General features: G+C 46.8%; 1 protein-coding gene across 3 annotated transcripts; it reads right to left on the reverse strand.

Annotated features, from left to right (window-relative positions):
- Window positions 1-1075: 1075 nt before the first annotated feature.
- On the reverse strand, window positions 1076-10737 carry FKBP2 (FKBP prolyl isomerase 2). 3 transcript variants are annotated; one of them, XM_042439171.1, is made up of 6 exons: window positions 10584-10737; window positions 6330-6508; window positions 3810-3922; window positions 2421-2467; window positions 2210-2245; window positions 1076-1257 (listed from the first exon to the last, which is right to left on the reverse strand). In XM_042439171.1, the coding sequence occupies exons 1-6, from the start codon at window positions 10696-10698 to the stop codon at window positions 1196-1198; spliced, it is 552 nt and encodes a 183-aa protein (XP_042295105.1). In that variant the 5' UTR covers window positions 10699-10737; the 3' UTR covers window positions 1076-1195. The 3 variants fall into 3 exon arrangements, with proteins under 3 accessions (XP_042295105.1, XP_042295107.1, XP_042295106.1); XM_042439173.1 differs by lacking the exon at window positions 10584-10737 and adding an exon at window positions 10084-10507; XM_042439172.1 differs by lacking the exon at window positions 10584-10737 and adding an exon at window positions 9014-9168.
- Window positions 10738-13599: the final 2862 nt, after the last annotated feature.

The raw sequence follows: 13599 nt of genomic DNA on the forward strand, positions 1-13599 counted from the left end.
TTCAGAATAGAAAGATGTAAAATGGCTGAAGACAGCCTCCTCTCTCAATTTTTCCAGAATGCCTCTGGGTCCCAAGTAACGGCTGCAGCAAGTTTGCTTTCTGCTTCTCTTTTCAGTGTCATCGCCTCACTAAAGCCAGAGTACAGAAAAAATATTTCTTTAGGTGACATCTCAATAATTTTTTTCAAGGTCTCCTGAACTTTCAGCCTATTCTTTGTCTAGAACAGGAGTTGGCCATCCTTGTTCTGTTGAAATTCCCATTTCTTTGTGGTACTGAAGTCCACACGCCTGCCATTCTTCCTCTTCCTTCCCCATCCAGTAAACTGCTGTGAAAGATCACTCTCAAAAAGGCCTTTACTATTTCCAGGTGGCTTTAAAATTAGGCCAACAAGCTGCCCTTCCTGATACCCATCCACTGGCAGTATCTCCCCAGCATTTCAGGCTGAGGTCTTTTTCTAACTCAGATAACATGGTGCAAGAAATTCTACCAACTGTAGTATACCAGTAAAGCTATACTCTCTCCCGAAAAGGATTAATATGCCCCCAACTTTCTATGTTTTAGCCAGTGACTGCAAAAGCACTTTGATAATTGACAAGAACCCAAACACACAGTGCTGGCTTTGCTCAGTGAGAACATCTGGCCTTCTAGACTAGTACTGGCTAGGGTTTTTTAAGTCAGGGGTGTGGGCCAAGCCTCTCATGGACTGCCTACAACCTCCATTGAGGGCCCTGAGTTGTGGGGCCAGAAGCTTGCCCCTGCTCCCAGTTGTTTTTGGTTTCAATACGTATGTGCCTTGATTTGCTAAAGTAAAGTTGTGGGTTTTATTTTTCAAGAACCATGTTCTTCCAGTTTTGGCAGGAGAGAGTAGTGGCCCATATAGGAGTGTGTTATGAGAAGACTGATCTCCATGCTTTCTTAATTTGCCCACCCTTGGAAGTAGAGACAGCAGGTGGGCTGCCACTGACCAAAGGCCCCTCTCTTCATGGAGATCAGACAGGTCTGAATTGAAGCCAAGGGCACTGTGCCCACTGTCCCGCTGCCAGGATACCCCTCCTCTTGCAATCAGACTACAAATCTGGTCTGTGCTTTTATTTGGCCCATTCACAATAAACAAATCCTGAGTCTCTTGTTCAGATCCCTCCCCTGCAATTCACGCTCTCACATCCCTCTCCCTCAAGCCCCCCTCTCCCACAGCTACAATTCCTGCCGTCGCTCTATCTTCAGTAGTTCCACTTCAAAGATTAACGTTGCACCACCTGGGGAAAAAAGACATAGAGAGAAGAGGAAAAAAACAAGAGAGCACATGGCACTGTGAATATGGAAGGGGGTACAATATAAGTGTCGTCCCTCCTGTAAGGATGGGTTTTATGGCCACCCAGTTTCTGAAGAACTAATAGCTGACAGCCTGAAAACTTCTTCTATGCTTGTCCTGGCAATCAAAAGCCAGAGCTCAGAGAAGTTACTTTAGATTACAACTCCCACAATCCCCTAGCCAGCATGTTGGCTGGTAGATACTACAAACTGCAGCCCAAAAAGCTTTTTCAAGCCCAGCAAAAAACAAAACAAAACTAGCAGGTGGAATGCATGATGCAAGTGAAGCCAGTACAGTGCTCTTGGAAGAGTAGATGAGCCCAGTTGACAAAGGAGGGAGCTGCATGCAAAGCTCTGCAACCAATGCTACTTCAACTCAATACAAAGTGGCTGCAATCCTACATGGCTCAACATTGTACAGAAGCTTTGCACATGGACCTACACTAAACTGACCCATATATCACCCCTGTAGACTTACCACACAGAATCTGAAGTTCCTCTGCATGGCTATTCCATGCCTCACAGGGAACAGGGTTAGATAAGAGTCTGGCTATGTCCCTGTAGCCAGAAATGTGAAATGGTTACAGCAGTGCTGAAATCTGCTGAGATCCTGTGGAGGACTCTCCTGCTGCAGAATTTCTCCAATCCTTTCCACTCCTCCAAGAGGCAAGGAATAGCTATACAAAGGGAGGAGGCTTCAAATCTTGTGTAGTATACTGGTGGTGGGAGGCACTTTGGAGGAAGGGAGGGAGGGAATACCAACCTCTGCAATGCCCCAGAAAGGACACACAGAAGTGTCAAGGAAACAGACATGTGTGTGTCTGTGTATGTGATTAATATGATGCCAACCAGTATGTGGGAGTGATCCTGAGAAAGAGGAACACAAATAAGACTTACCTGGGATTTTGGGTGGAGCCCCCCGGTCTCCATAACCTGCGAGAAAGGAAAAGAGAAGTCACTCCAGAGATATACTCCATTCAGGATAGTGCTACAGAAGCCACTACACCTAAGTTCCAGATGGTGAGTGATGGCCACTTTAAGTGACTATGAAACAGCACTGACAATCCCTTGCCACCAGCCCTCCCCAGACCACTGTCTGGCCCCTTACCCAATTCTGAGGGAATCACCAGCTTCCTCTTCTCACCCTCACACATCCTACCAAAAAAACCAGAGGAACAATATAAATTCATTCAGCAATCAAAATTCATAGCATCCCTCATTCTGCACTAATAAACCATGAGAGCTAGGATCTCACCTGAACGTAATATTTATTTATTATGCTTTAAAATTTATACTGGATCTTTACCTTTCCACCAAAAGATGCCCAAGTAACAGGCAGGTGTAGATACACACATAAATTTTGTGTCTGCTGGCAAAAACAATTGCATTGGAGCACACAAGAGATGCAGCCTTCCTTTTGATGCTTCCATGCTTCCGGAGTGCTCTGTCTGAAAATGTGCACCTGTCTCCTTTCCTCTTTTTAAAAAGGCTTTAAAGAGCTACGTGTTCCAGGCTGCATTAAATTAAAAATTTAAAACTATGATACTCATTTATTGTTCTGGTTATTTGAAATATACAGCTGCCCCTCCATAGATTCCTTTATCCACGGATTCAACCATCCATGGTTTTGAATATACATGAATACATGTCTGTGCATGTGTATAAATAAATTCCAAAAAGAAAATTTTTATTTTGCCATTTTATACACCATTTTACAATGTCATTGTATTTAATGGGACTTGATTTAATGTATCCATAGATTTTGGATCCTGGAACCAAACTCTAGTAGATATCAAGGGCCCACTGTAGTTTTAATTAACTGGATCATTATTATATTGCTTTAAGGATTTATTCTGCAAACCACTTCAGAGAAGTTGTCCTTCAAATGGTGGCATGAAATATTTAAATCAATAGATGCACACAGATGGACATGTATGTGTACATGCACACACACACCTTTCTTCATGGCAAGCATATTAAAATAAATAAAGCAGTACCACCATAAATAAATAAAATAAACCACAATAAAGACTGAGAGAAAACATTAACCAAGCCAGGTTCCAAACGCCCAGTGGAATCGATGGCGAATTAAGTCTGATATTACCCGGTAGCAACCCACAACCCAACTGTATCCACTGGGGAGCAGTCAGGTTTTTAGTAAGTGCGATAATCTCCCAAGAGTCAGACACCTGCAGCTACAGGGAACACTCTTGTCCCCGCAACAGCAATGTGGCTAGATATACAAAAGCATTTTTTGCAAGCGTGTCCAGGCTGTGGAGGTGTCTTCTTTTTCAATGAAATAGGAAAAAGGCAGGTGCTACTTCCAAGAAAGAAAGCTGAGAAACCAGCAGCAGGAGAAGGCTCATACTGACCCACTAATGGATCACTTTTACACACATCCTTCCATCCTGCGTGGTTCCAACCAGTCAGCTTGATAAAGCACTCCCAACCTGATTTCACACGCTCCCCCAGGCCTCCAATGGAATCCAGCATTTACCCAAGCAGGCCCTGGTCCCAGCCTTTAATGACTTGTCCAGTCCCCAAGGAGAAGATAAATGGCTGGTCGCGAGTCAGGCTGCTGTCAAACTCTGTCCCATCTTCCAGCTTTCCCTGTGAGGGGATTTTGATGGAAATTAAATGAGGGTGTGAGTGAGCCATGCTTCTCAGCTGAGACTCTAGGTTTGCTATTCAGAAAAAAACACAACTCCATCTCCTGTCTACGGAGACAAGAAATGCCAGGGTAGATTTCAGCCACACATCCTTGGTGACTAAGATCAAGTTCACACACCAATGCCAGTCATTTGACAACTCACAGCTTGCTGTGAATGATTCACAGCATGCTGGCTGGGAGATTCTGGAAGCTGTAGTTAAAAAAAATTAAATTAAATTAACCTTTCATAAAAGGGCTACTGTGATGTGTTTTACATGTGACTGCTATTGAAGAGCCTTCTGAAAATTCAGTCATTGATAATGTTTTGGTTGTGATTTCCTGCATGGCAGGAGGTTGGACTGGATGGCCCTTGTGGTCTCTTCTAACTCTATGATTCTGAGAGTCTATGGAAGATGGAACAAGCTTGTTTTCTGCTGTATAGATTCAAATTTCAGGATAGGATATTAAGGAAGAACTTTCTGATAGTAAGTGCTGCTGGAAGCGACTGCCTTGGAAGGTGGTAGACCCTCTTTTGCTGCAGCATTTTAAACAGAAATTGAATGGCCAGCTCTTGGGAATGCTTTAACTGTGGATACCTGCACTGGCAAGAGGTTTGATATGGCCCTTGTTCTCCCTTCCAACTATACCATTATACAAGTGTAGGAAATCTACATGTGTGGCCACTGTCACATCTTGTAGCAGAAACTTTCTCACATTAATCACACAATTGTCCACAAAGTCCTCCTTTGCTATCTCGCCATGCCACAAAGATGACTACAGGCTCTCAAAAACTATGCTAGCAGGATAGAAGCTCTAACAGGATCTACCAAGATCATAAGAGTTTCCAGTATGGTTCCAGTGAGCCACGTAACAGTGCCAGTCTAGATCAGTGATTCCCAAACTTTGGTCATTAGGTATTTTGAACTTCAAATCCCAGAAGACCTAGTCAGCTTGACCAACACTCAGGAATTCTGGGAGCTGAAGCCCAAAATACCAAGATGACCAAAGTTTGGAATCATTGGTCTAGATAATTAAAAGAGAGGCTCAGTGTCATTGGCCACCAGTTGATGAGTTGGCCACAGAAAGTACAATCAACAATATGAAATTGTTGATATTTGAATTGCACTGGAGGACGAGCCAAATGGATCCTCAACTATAATCTTCCAAGGTATTCAAAGTAAGTATGCCATGTCTGGAGAATTTCCTTTTGTCAGCTCTGAATCTCCTGCCTATCCATTCCTTTGGATAACACATGGATAAACTAGAAAACTTTTATCTACATCCACACTATCCATGGTTCTGTAAACTACTATGACCCTTCATTGACTTGCTTACCCCCATGCTAAAAAAGAGCCAATTGCTGGAGCTTTCTCCTTATTCTGAAGGCTCTCTTGCTGACCCTCACCATCAAGGAGAGGCTGTAATTCAGTAAGAAAGCACCTACTTTGCACTTGGAACATTCCTTGTTCAGTCTCTACTGTGTAACATTAAATGATTCATCAAAACCTGAGATAGCTGCTGCCTGTCAGTGTTCACAATGTTAGATGGGATCAAGGGTCTAACTCAATTTCCTGTTTTAGGAGGAGAGCAGTCACTCAGTAGTAATGCATATGCTTTGCATGCAAAAGGTCACAGCTAAGTTTCTAGGCCTTGTGGTCACAAGGATATGCTTGAAAAACAGAGTGAAATCCAAAAGCCAGGAAGAAAACTGCTGACAAATATTTGCAGCAGTCAAGGAGCCTACAGTTCCTTGCAAGAGAGACACTATGTCAAGATGCTAAATTTACTGAAGGTTGTCAAATTTGGTTGTTGTTTTTTTTTTTTCCAAATCACACTGAAATCACTTTGAGGTAGACATCTATTTTGTTGTCCTTTTTTCAAAAAAGCAATTACAACCCTAAACTTTGCACATTCGGATTTAAAAATAACTGTTAATTTCACTCACCAGCCAGAAAACACTCCCTTCCCGTATGTTACCAGTTATATTGACACATTAGCCTCCAAGCCACTGTCTAAAAATTTAAAAGCAATTCAGACACCTGCATTGCCTGCCCCAGATGCTTCCAAAAACACACTTACAGCCTTGTCAGTCTTTATTTATTAATTGCATTTATTTCCTTTTCTCGAGTGAGTTCAAGATCTCCTCCCCACTTTATCCTCACAAGAACCCTGTCGTGTAGGCCAGGCCAAGCCAAGCCAAAATGACTTAAGTCTAAAGTCACCCAGCAAATTTATTTTTGTGGGGACAACAACATAGACCTACCAAGTCCTAGTTCAGCACTCTCACCTACTACAGCATATGGAGTGAGAAGTGCTTGGTTAACACTACCTTCCCTTCCCTTTCCCACCCAACCTTACTATGCTCACCGTGTAATGCATGTGAAGCACATCTCCTTTGCGGGATTTGATGGGGCAGTTGTCGACTCGTTTTTTTACTCCGATCTGGAGCTTCCGTTTACCTTCGGTACTCATAACCGGTGAACAAAGTGTCCATAGAGCAATGGTCAGGAGTGCCGCTCCCCGGTTCACCTGCATGATGGAAGCCCCTGCAAGGGATAAGAAGCATTAGTAGGGGAAAGATGTCCATGGGGGGGGGGGATCACTGCCACCCCACCCTAAGCAGCCAAGGGGTTAAGGGGAAGGATCAGTTCAGCAGCTCACAGGCAGACAGTTGCTTTCTCTCCCCCAGGTGTATGAAAGAAAGAGGGATGGGGAGAACTTCAGCCTTTCCATTCACCCCATACTATGCCCAGGGCCTGGGAAAGGCACTGGGGTTTGTTACTGTATTTCTTTTTTTGAGCTAACAGAATTATATCATGATATGGAGTTCTGGGAATTGTAATTCAAAAATGAAAACTTTCCCATGCTCTGACCATGTCAACTAGGACATGGTTAGGCTCCAGGTAACTTTACCTTGTAACACCACAAGTCCCCTAGCATGGGACTGTAGATCCTGCCAACCTTATTTATTTGGCCTCCTCTCGTGTTAATGCAATGTCATCCCTCCAACCAGCATTTTACACGATTGCACTGTCAGAACAACACACCCACTAGTTTCTCTTGTGTGGAAAAACACATCCCTTTGGAGAAGAGCACACAATGTCAATTTTCCACGTGGCGATTTGCTATAGCACCACCAGTCTTTGAGATTATAGGTATTTGCAGCAGGATAGAGAATTGCACAGCCCTACTCCACTTGTTGGGCTTCAAGTCCCAGACCAATGGTGAGGGATGCTAGAAGATGCAACCCCCACTCCTGCTTTAGAAGCATAGGCATGTATATCATGTTCTTAAAGCTGCATTTTGAGGATTTGAATTCTGAATGACTGCTTCTCAGATAATTCCCAAGCATCTAGGTCTCTCTGCTCTTAACAATTTGATGCAAAATAACATAAATGCACTACATTCCATATACAGTCAACCATTTTCTTTTATCCACCCATTCAAGCCTCTATTCTATGGCCTGACAATGTTTGTTTTTTTAAAAATGTACATTCCCAAAAAACCAAACCTTGATTTTGCCATTTGATACAAATATGCCATTGTATTTAATGGGACCTGAGTATCCAGGGATTTTGGTATCCATGGATGGTTATGGAACCAAACCCCAGTGGATACCAAAGGCCCACTGCACTGTCCAGGGCTGGCTCCTACACATTTCGTATTGGCTGTTATAACAAATCTCCTCTTTCACCAGCTGCCTTTGCCAGGAAATACACTCATCTCTCCATATTTGCAGCTTTGATTAATATGTTCTCCCTAGGACTCTCTAGGTCCTCCAGTGCAACTCTATAGTCAACTTTAGCCAAAAGTTGCACTGAAAGACCTAGAGATTCCTAGAGAGAATACTATACTAGGCATTTGTAGCTCCTCCATTGCAGTTCTATGGTCAGTGTCTGTTAGATGTTGACCACAGAGTTGCCCTGGAGGACCTAGAGATTCCAAAGAGGTGTTCTCTCAGGTAAAAACATGTTGTTATTTGCAGTTTTTCCATATTCATGGGGGTCTTGTGCCCCTAAACCTAGTAAATATGAAGGGACAAGTGTATAAAAAAGTTGGGAAAAAGGACCCTCTCTCCATTCCAACCGCCATGGCCCTGGCCTCAAAAGGAGAGAACTGCTGGACTTGGTACCCTTCCCCATTGCCATTCCCTTCTCTTTTTGTGCCATGTCTTTTATAGACTGCAAGCTCTAAGGCAGGGAGTCTAACTAACAATTAATGGAATCTAATTAACAATTTGTAAGCTGCTCTGACAGAAGAGTGGGGTATAAATACTGTTGGCCCTCCATATTTGCGGATCTGATTGCTTGCAGTTTTAAGTTGTTCTCTCTAGGACTGTCAGAATCCCAGTGGTTGACCAGAGTTGTGCTGGAGAACCTAAAGAAAACACCTGTCTAGGCATTTGTAAGTCCTCCAACATGATTCTATGATCAACTCGTGGCAGATGTTGCCTATAGTGTTGCACTGGAGAACCTGGAGATTCCTAGAGAGGTGTTCTCTTAGGTAAAAATAGTGGTGCTTTGATTATTTGTGGTTTTCCCACATTCACGGGGGTCCTCCACCCCTAACTCAGCAAATGTGGAGGGACCACTGTACTCTGGATGAAAACAAGAGGGCTCCTGGAGAGGCTGTAGTTCGGTAGCAGAACACATGCTTTGAATGCAAGGGATCCCGATTTGATACCACAAGTAGCACAGATGTGAAAGATCCTGATGTCTTGGAGAGTCACAGTGAATTGGAGGACGCAGTACTGGGCTGCAGAGACAGACCAGTAGCCTGGAGACCCTGCTTATGGCAGCCTGAAGTGGGTCACCAAAACCAGCAGTCTGGATGAAGGGTGTCCCAAGACACCAAGCTCTGCCCCCTTCACATGACACACTGGACGTCCAGAACGAAAAGCATCCCGTTTCCGCCCCGACATTAATTCATGCAAGGTTTGTTGTCTTTTGAGATTTGTATGGCTCTTCATGCCCACGTCGCCCGGCTCCTGCCCCGGCATGCAACAGGGCGCAGTCCCTCCAGGTGGCCCACAGTGGACCCTGACAGCTTACCTGTGCAACCAGAGGTGACTCGAACTCAGCTCCCTCCCCTGGTGACGCCAGCAGCAGCAGTAACCACCCTAGTCCAGATACTGGGCTGTCGTCTTCCTCCCCCCATGAAAAAATACCACCCCTAGCAAGGCCCCCTTGCTTCCCCCTCCCTAAAGTCTTCCCAATAGCCACCTAACCCTCCCACCCCCCAAAATACATTGCCCTGGCCTCTTGCCCATAGGAAAACATACTTGCCCATAGAGAATCATAGGAGAATATTTGCCCACAGAAATCATAGGGAGAGACTAGCCCACAAAAAACATTGACTACTTGCCCAATGTTTTCCTATGGGCAAATATTCTCTTGTATTTCCTTATGGGTGAGTATTCTTCTACGTTTCTCTATATTCTCCAATGATTCCTATGGGAAAGTGTTTCTCAATGATTTTCTCTATGGCCAATGATTCTCTATATTCTCCAATGTTTCTCTATGGGCAAATCCCCCCCCCTATGTTTCCTTATGAGCCAGTATTCTTCAATAATACTCTATGGGCAAGCATTCCCCAATGATTCTCTATGGGCAAATCTTCCTAAGGGCTCTCTATGGGCAAGTATTCCTCAATGATTTCCTATATTCCCCAATGATTCCCTATGGACAAATCTTCCCCTATGTTTCCCTATGGCCAGGTATTCTTCAATGATTCCCTATGGGCAAATATCCTCTAAGGATTCTCTATGGCCAAGTATTCCCCTACGTTTCCCTATACTGTACTCTCCAGTGATTCTCTATGGGCAAATCTTCTCCTGTCTTTCCTGGGGCCAGTCTTCCCCAAGGCTCCCCTATATTCTCCTGTGTTCCCCTCTGGGCAAGTGTTCCCCAAAGACGTTTCCCTCTGCCCCTTCCCTCCCTCCCTCCCTCCCTCCCCCAGCCCTCCTCCCTCCGGAGCCCCCTTAAGAGAGACCCCCGAGGCCCCCTTGGCCCCTGCTGCCTGCCCTCCGAGGCCCCTCTCCCTCCTCCTCCTCTTCCTCCGCTCCGCAGTTGGTGACCTTGGCCCAGACCCATCGGATCCCTGCCCCGGAGGGGTCCCTGACCTTGTGGACCCAGAGGTCCCCCTCGGCCTTCCTCTCCCGGGGGACCCAGACCTCCCTGGGGGCGGCCTCCTTCTTCTTCTCCTTCTCCCTCTTCTCTTTCTGGGGGGAGCAGGAGGGGTTCCTCCCCCACGAAGGCTCTCTGGGGACCCAGACTTCCCCGCCGGGGGGCTCTGGCGGGCTCCACAGGGAGGCTCCTCTGCCCAGAGGGAGGCCTCCGGAGCGGCTGCGGCTGACGCCGGCCTCCTTGGCCCCGAAGGCCCCCTCGGGCTCCCCGGCCCACGAGACCCCCTTCTCCCTCCGCCGCGTCGCCCGCTCGGCCCTGGCCGGAAAAGGAGCAGGGCCCCAGGAGACCTGGGTGGCCGCGTCCCTCAGCGAAGGACCTCCCTCCGCTCCGCCTCCTCCTCCTCCTGCTTCTCCTCGGCTCCCGCTCCGACCCTCCGCCTCCGGCCCCCGCTCCTCCGGGCCCCCCATCCCCAGGACCCCCGCTCCCTCTCGCTCACCTCCACGCCACTCGAACCACTTCCGGGACGACTTCCGGCGCCACTTCCGGTATCCTCCAGCCCCCGTGTCACGTGGAACGCCCGCCCGCGTCACGTGACCCCAAGGCCCTGCCATCGAACCATAGAGATTGAAAAGGCTAGAGCCCCCTCCCTCCCTCTAGGGACATTCATTAGAGCCCCATTTCTGCCATGCAGGAACTCTCCATCAAAGCACCCTCGACAGACGGCCGTCCAGCCTCTGTTTAAAGACCTCCAAAGAGGGAGACTAGTACTGTATCAGAGAATGATAGACTCAGAGAGATGGGAGAGGACCCCGAGGGCCATCCGTTAGAGCCCCCTTCTGCCATGCAGGAACTCTCCATCAAAGCGTCCCTGACAGATGACCATCCAGCCTCTGTTAAAAGGCTTCCAAAGGAGACTCCATCACTGCTCTAAGGAGTGTGTTCCACTGTCGAACAGCCTTTACTGTCAGAAGGTTCCTCCTAATGTTGAGCTGGAATCTCTTTTCCTGCAGCTTGCATCCATTGTTCTGGGTCCTGTTCTCTGGAGCAGCAGAAAACAAGCTTGCTCCCTCCTCAACATGACATCCCTTCAGATATTTAAACAGGGCTGTCGTATCACCTCTTCACCTTCTCTTCTCCAGGTGAAACATACTCATAGGGCTTGATGGCTTGTGTTACAGCTTTTTTCACTCACAGAATCTTAATAGAGTTGGAAGAGACCCCAAGGGCCATCCAGTCCAACCCCATTTTGCCACGCAGGGACTCACAATCAAAGCACTCTCAGAAGATGGCCATCCAGCCTCTGTTTAAAGACCTTAGAAGGAGACTCCACCACAATCCAAGGCATTTATTTGATTGGAGTCTGCATTCAGACCGATGCTCATCATAGCCTTCAGTCTCTGTGTTAGTCAGCCAGGTCATTAGTTTGGCTGGGTTCATAGGAGGCTTTCTGACGTTATGGCTTGCCCACCTCCATCCTCCACTCCAAGCTTGGAGTCGGTAGTAGCCTTGGAAAAATGTATGTGTGTATTTGTGTGGTGTGTGTGTGTGTGTGTGTGTATATGGAGGGGTTGAGGCCATCTGAAAGGGCTGACTAGTTGTCCCTCCAACTGGACTTTCCAAATATTGACTCATCCAAGGTTAGGGCCAAAGTCCAGCAACAAACCCCAAAGGCCAGACCTAGTGCCCATGCCTGGCAATAGCATGTCCAAACATTGCGTGTCCTGGGGTGCCCAGAGAATATGGAAGGAGTTGGAATTTGCTCCAGTTAGAGAGAAAAAAAACATACCTACATACAAACAACACACACATTGAGAGGAATGGACGCAAGGAATCAAAGGCCTATGTTGTACCTCACCCTTTTCCCCCCACAAAAGACTTGGAGGATGCCTCTGGGAAGAACAGTGGAAGAATATGAAGTCGAAGGCTTTCATGGCCAGCATCCATAGGGCTATCTGGCCATGTTTCGCCAGCATCTGTGGCTGGCATCTTCAGAGACTGCTGGCATGGAAGTGAGAGGGGTATGTATACTTCCATGCCAGCATTCTCTGAAGATGCCAGTTGCCACAGATGCTGGCGAAACGTCAGGAAGAAACTCTTCTAGAACATGGCCACAGAGCCCCCAAATCCCCCAAACAGTGGAAGAATAGTGGAGGGAGGGAGGGATGGACACTGAACTTCTCCTGATCCCAAATCTTGGGAGAGATAACAAAGTCTTTTGGGGAGATGATTCTTTCAATGGTTAGAGGATAGGAGAGTGACCGCAACAGTTAGTCAAATCGCAGCTGTAATCATCGCTTGCACTGTTTCCCAATGTAGCTGAATTTGTGCTAAGCCTTAGCCTCAGAAGCTATTTTGAATGCTAAGGCTCAGCCTAGCAGGGTGGGAATTAAGCAGTTATAACCCTGTGCCTCTGAGCATGGGCAGAATGCATTCCAGCCACGTTTTCCCAGCAACTCCCCCACAGGGTTTTAGCTTCTAACTCAGGACGGTGGCTTCCAGAAAAGAAAACTGTTGAACCTTAACATCTTTAGGAGTTTATCACATGAAGGAGATCGGGAGTTTACCCCGTGAATATCCTGGAAAAATCGCGTAATTACGAGAAATGATTTCACACGACATCACACAAAACCCGCCGTTAAAGTGGTCGCAAAGCATTAACGCGCATCTTTTAACTTTCATGATTTCAGCGACAACGCATTTCCGATATCACTTTATGTGCGCAATAGCGTGTGATAATCATTCGCGCAATTACTTGCCATTTTCCGCTTCATTCGTGGGATGCTTTCAACGCGCTTTAATCTCTTTAATGCTGAAATCAGCCCCAGTGTAATAAACTCCTATGTTTAGAAACTGAAGACTGAGCCAGTTCTTGTTACAAGGCCAGCTCCTGGTTCTTTTTTGTTGCACAAAGCTCAGTTTCATGGGATGCACTCGCTCCCCAACAAACACACACACATGTAGCATGGCCTGGGGAATCCATGCAAAGCAGCACGTCTCCGCTTGGCACTGCCAACGCTGGGCATGGCTAGGCCCATTCAGACAGCCTGGGGGAAAAAAGGAACAACTCAGCAATTCAAAGGCCTTGGAAAGAGGAGGGGGAGAGATCCACTGGCGGTTGGCTGGGAAGGCAAAAAAGACACCATGGAGGCAGGAAGAACAGCAGCCAAGCCGGACCAGCAGGAAAAGCCAGGAACGGCTTCTTCCCTGCCTCATGCCAAGTTGCAAATAGCCTCCCCATTAACCATGACAGCTAAAAGGAGACAGAGAAATGATCCCAGATTGGAGTGAGGTGGCAGGTGCCAGAAGCAAAAGTGGCACCGCCAGCCCCCTTGGTTGTTTGCTGCTAACCATCTCAAGTCAGTCCTGACTCATGGTGATCCTAGGGATGAACCATCTCCAAAGACCTCCTGGGATACCGAAAGGGATCCCTTGATGGAGCCAATGAAAACACATGTTGCAAGCTTTCGCAGCTCCGTTGGCTTCTTCCTCAGGCCAAAGTGTTAAAAATCATA

This window comes from Sceloporus undulatus, chromosome 9 (genome assembly GCF_019175285.1).
Source record: "Sceloporus undulatus isolate JIND9_A2432 ecotype Alabama chromosome 9, SceUnd_v1.1, whole genome shotgun sequence".
Lineage (NCBI taxonomy): Eukaryota > Metazoa > Chordata > Lepidosauria > Squamata > Phrynosomatidae > Sceloporus > Sceloporus undulatus.

Excerpts from the sequence above, each read along its gene's own strand:
- FKBP2 (XM_042439171.1), bottom strand. The coding sequence starts at position 10,698 with ATGGCAGGGCCTTGGGGTCACGTGACGCGGGCGGGCGTTCCACGTGAC. Across the intron at positions 3,923-6,329 it reads TGCTTCACATGCATTACACG|GGAAAGCTGGAAGATGGGAC; the intron begins GTGAGCATAGTA and ends ATCCCCTCACAG. Across the intron at positions 2,246-2,420 it reads GGTGATTCCCTCAGAATTGG|GTTATGGAGACCGGGGGGCT; the intron begins GTAAGGGGCCAG and ends CCTTTCTCGCAG.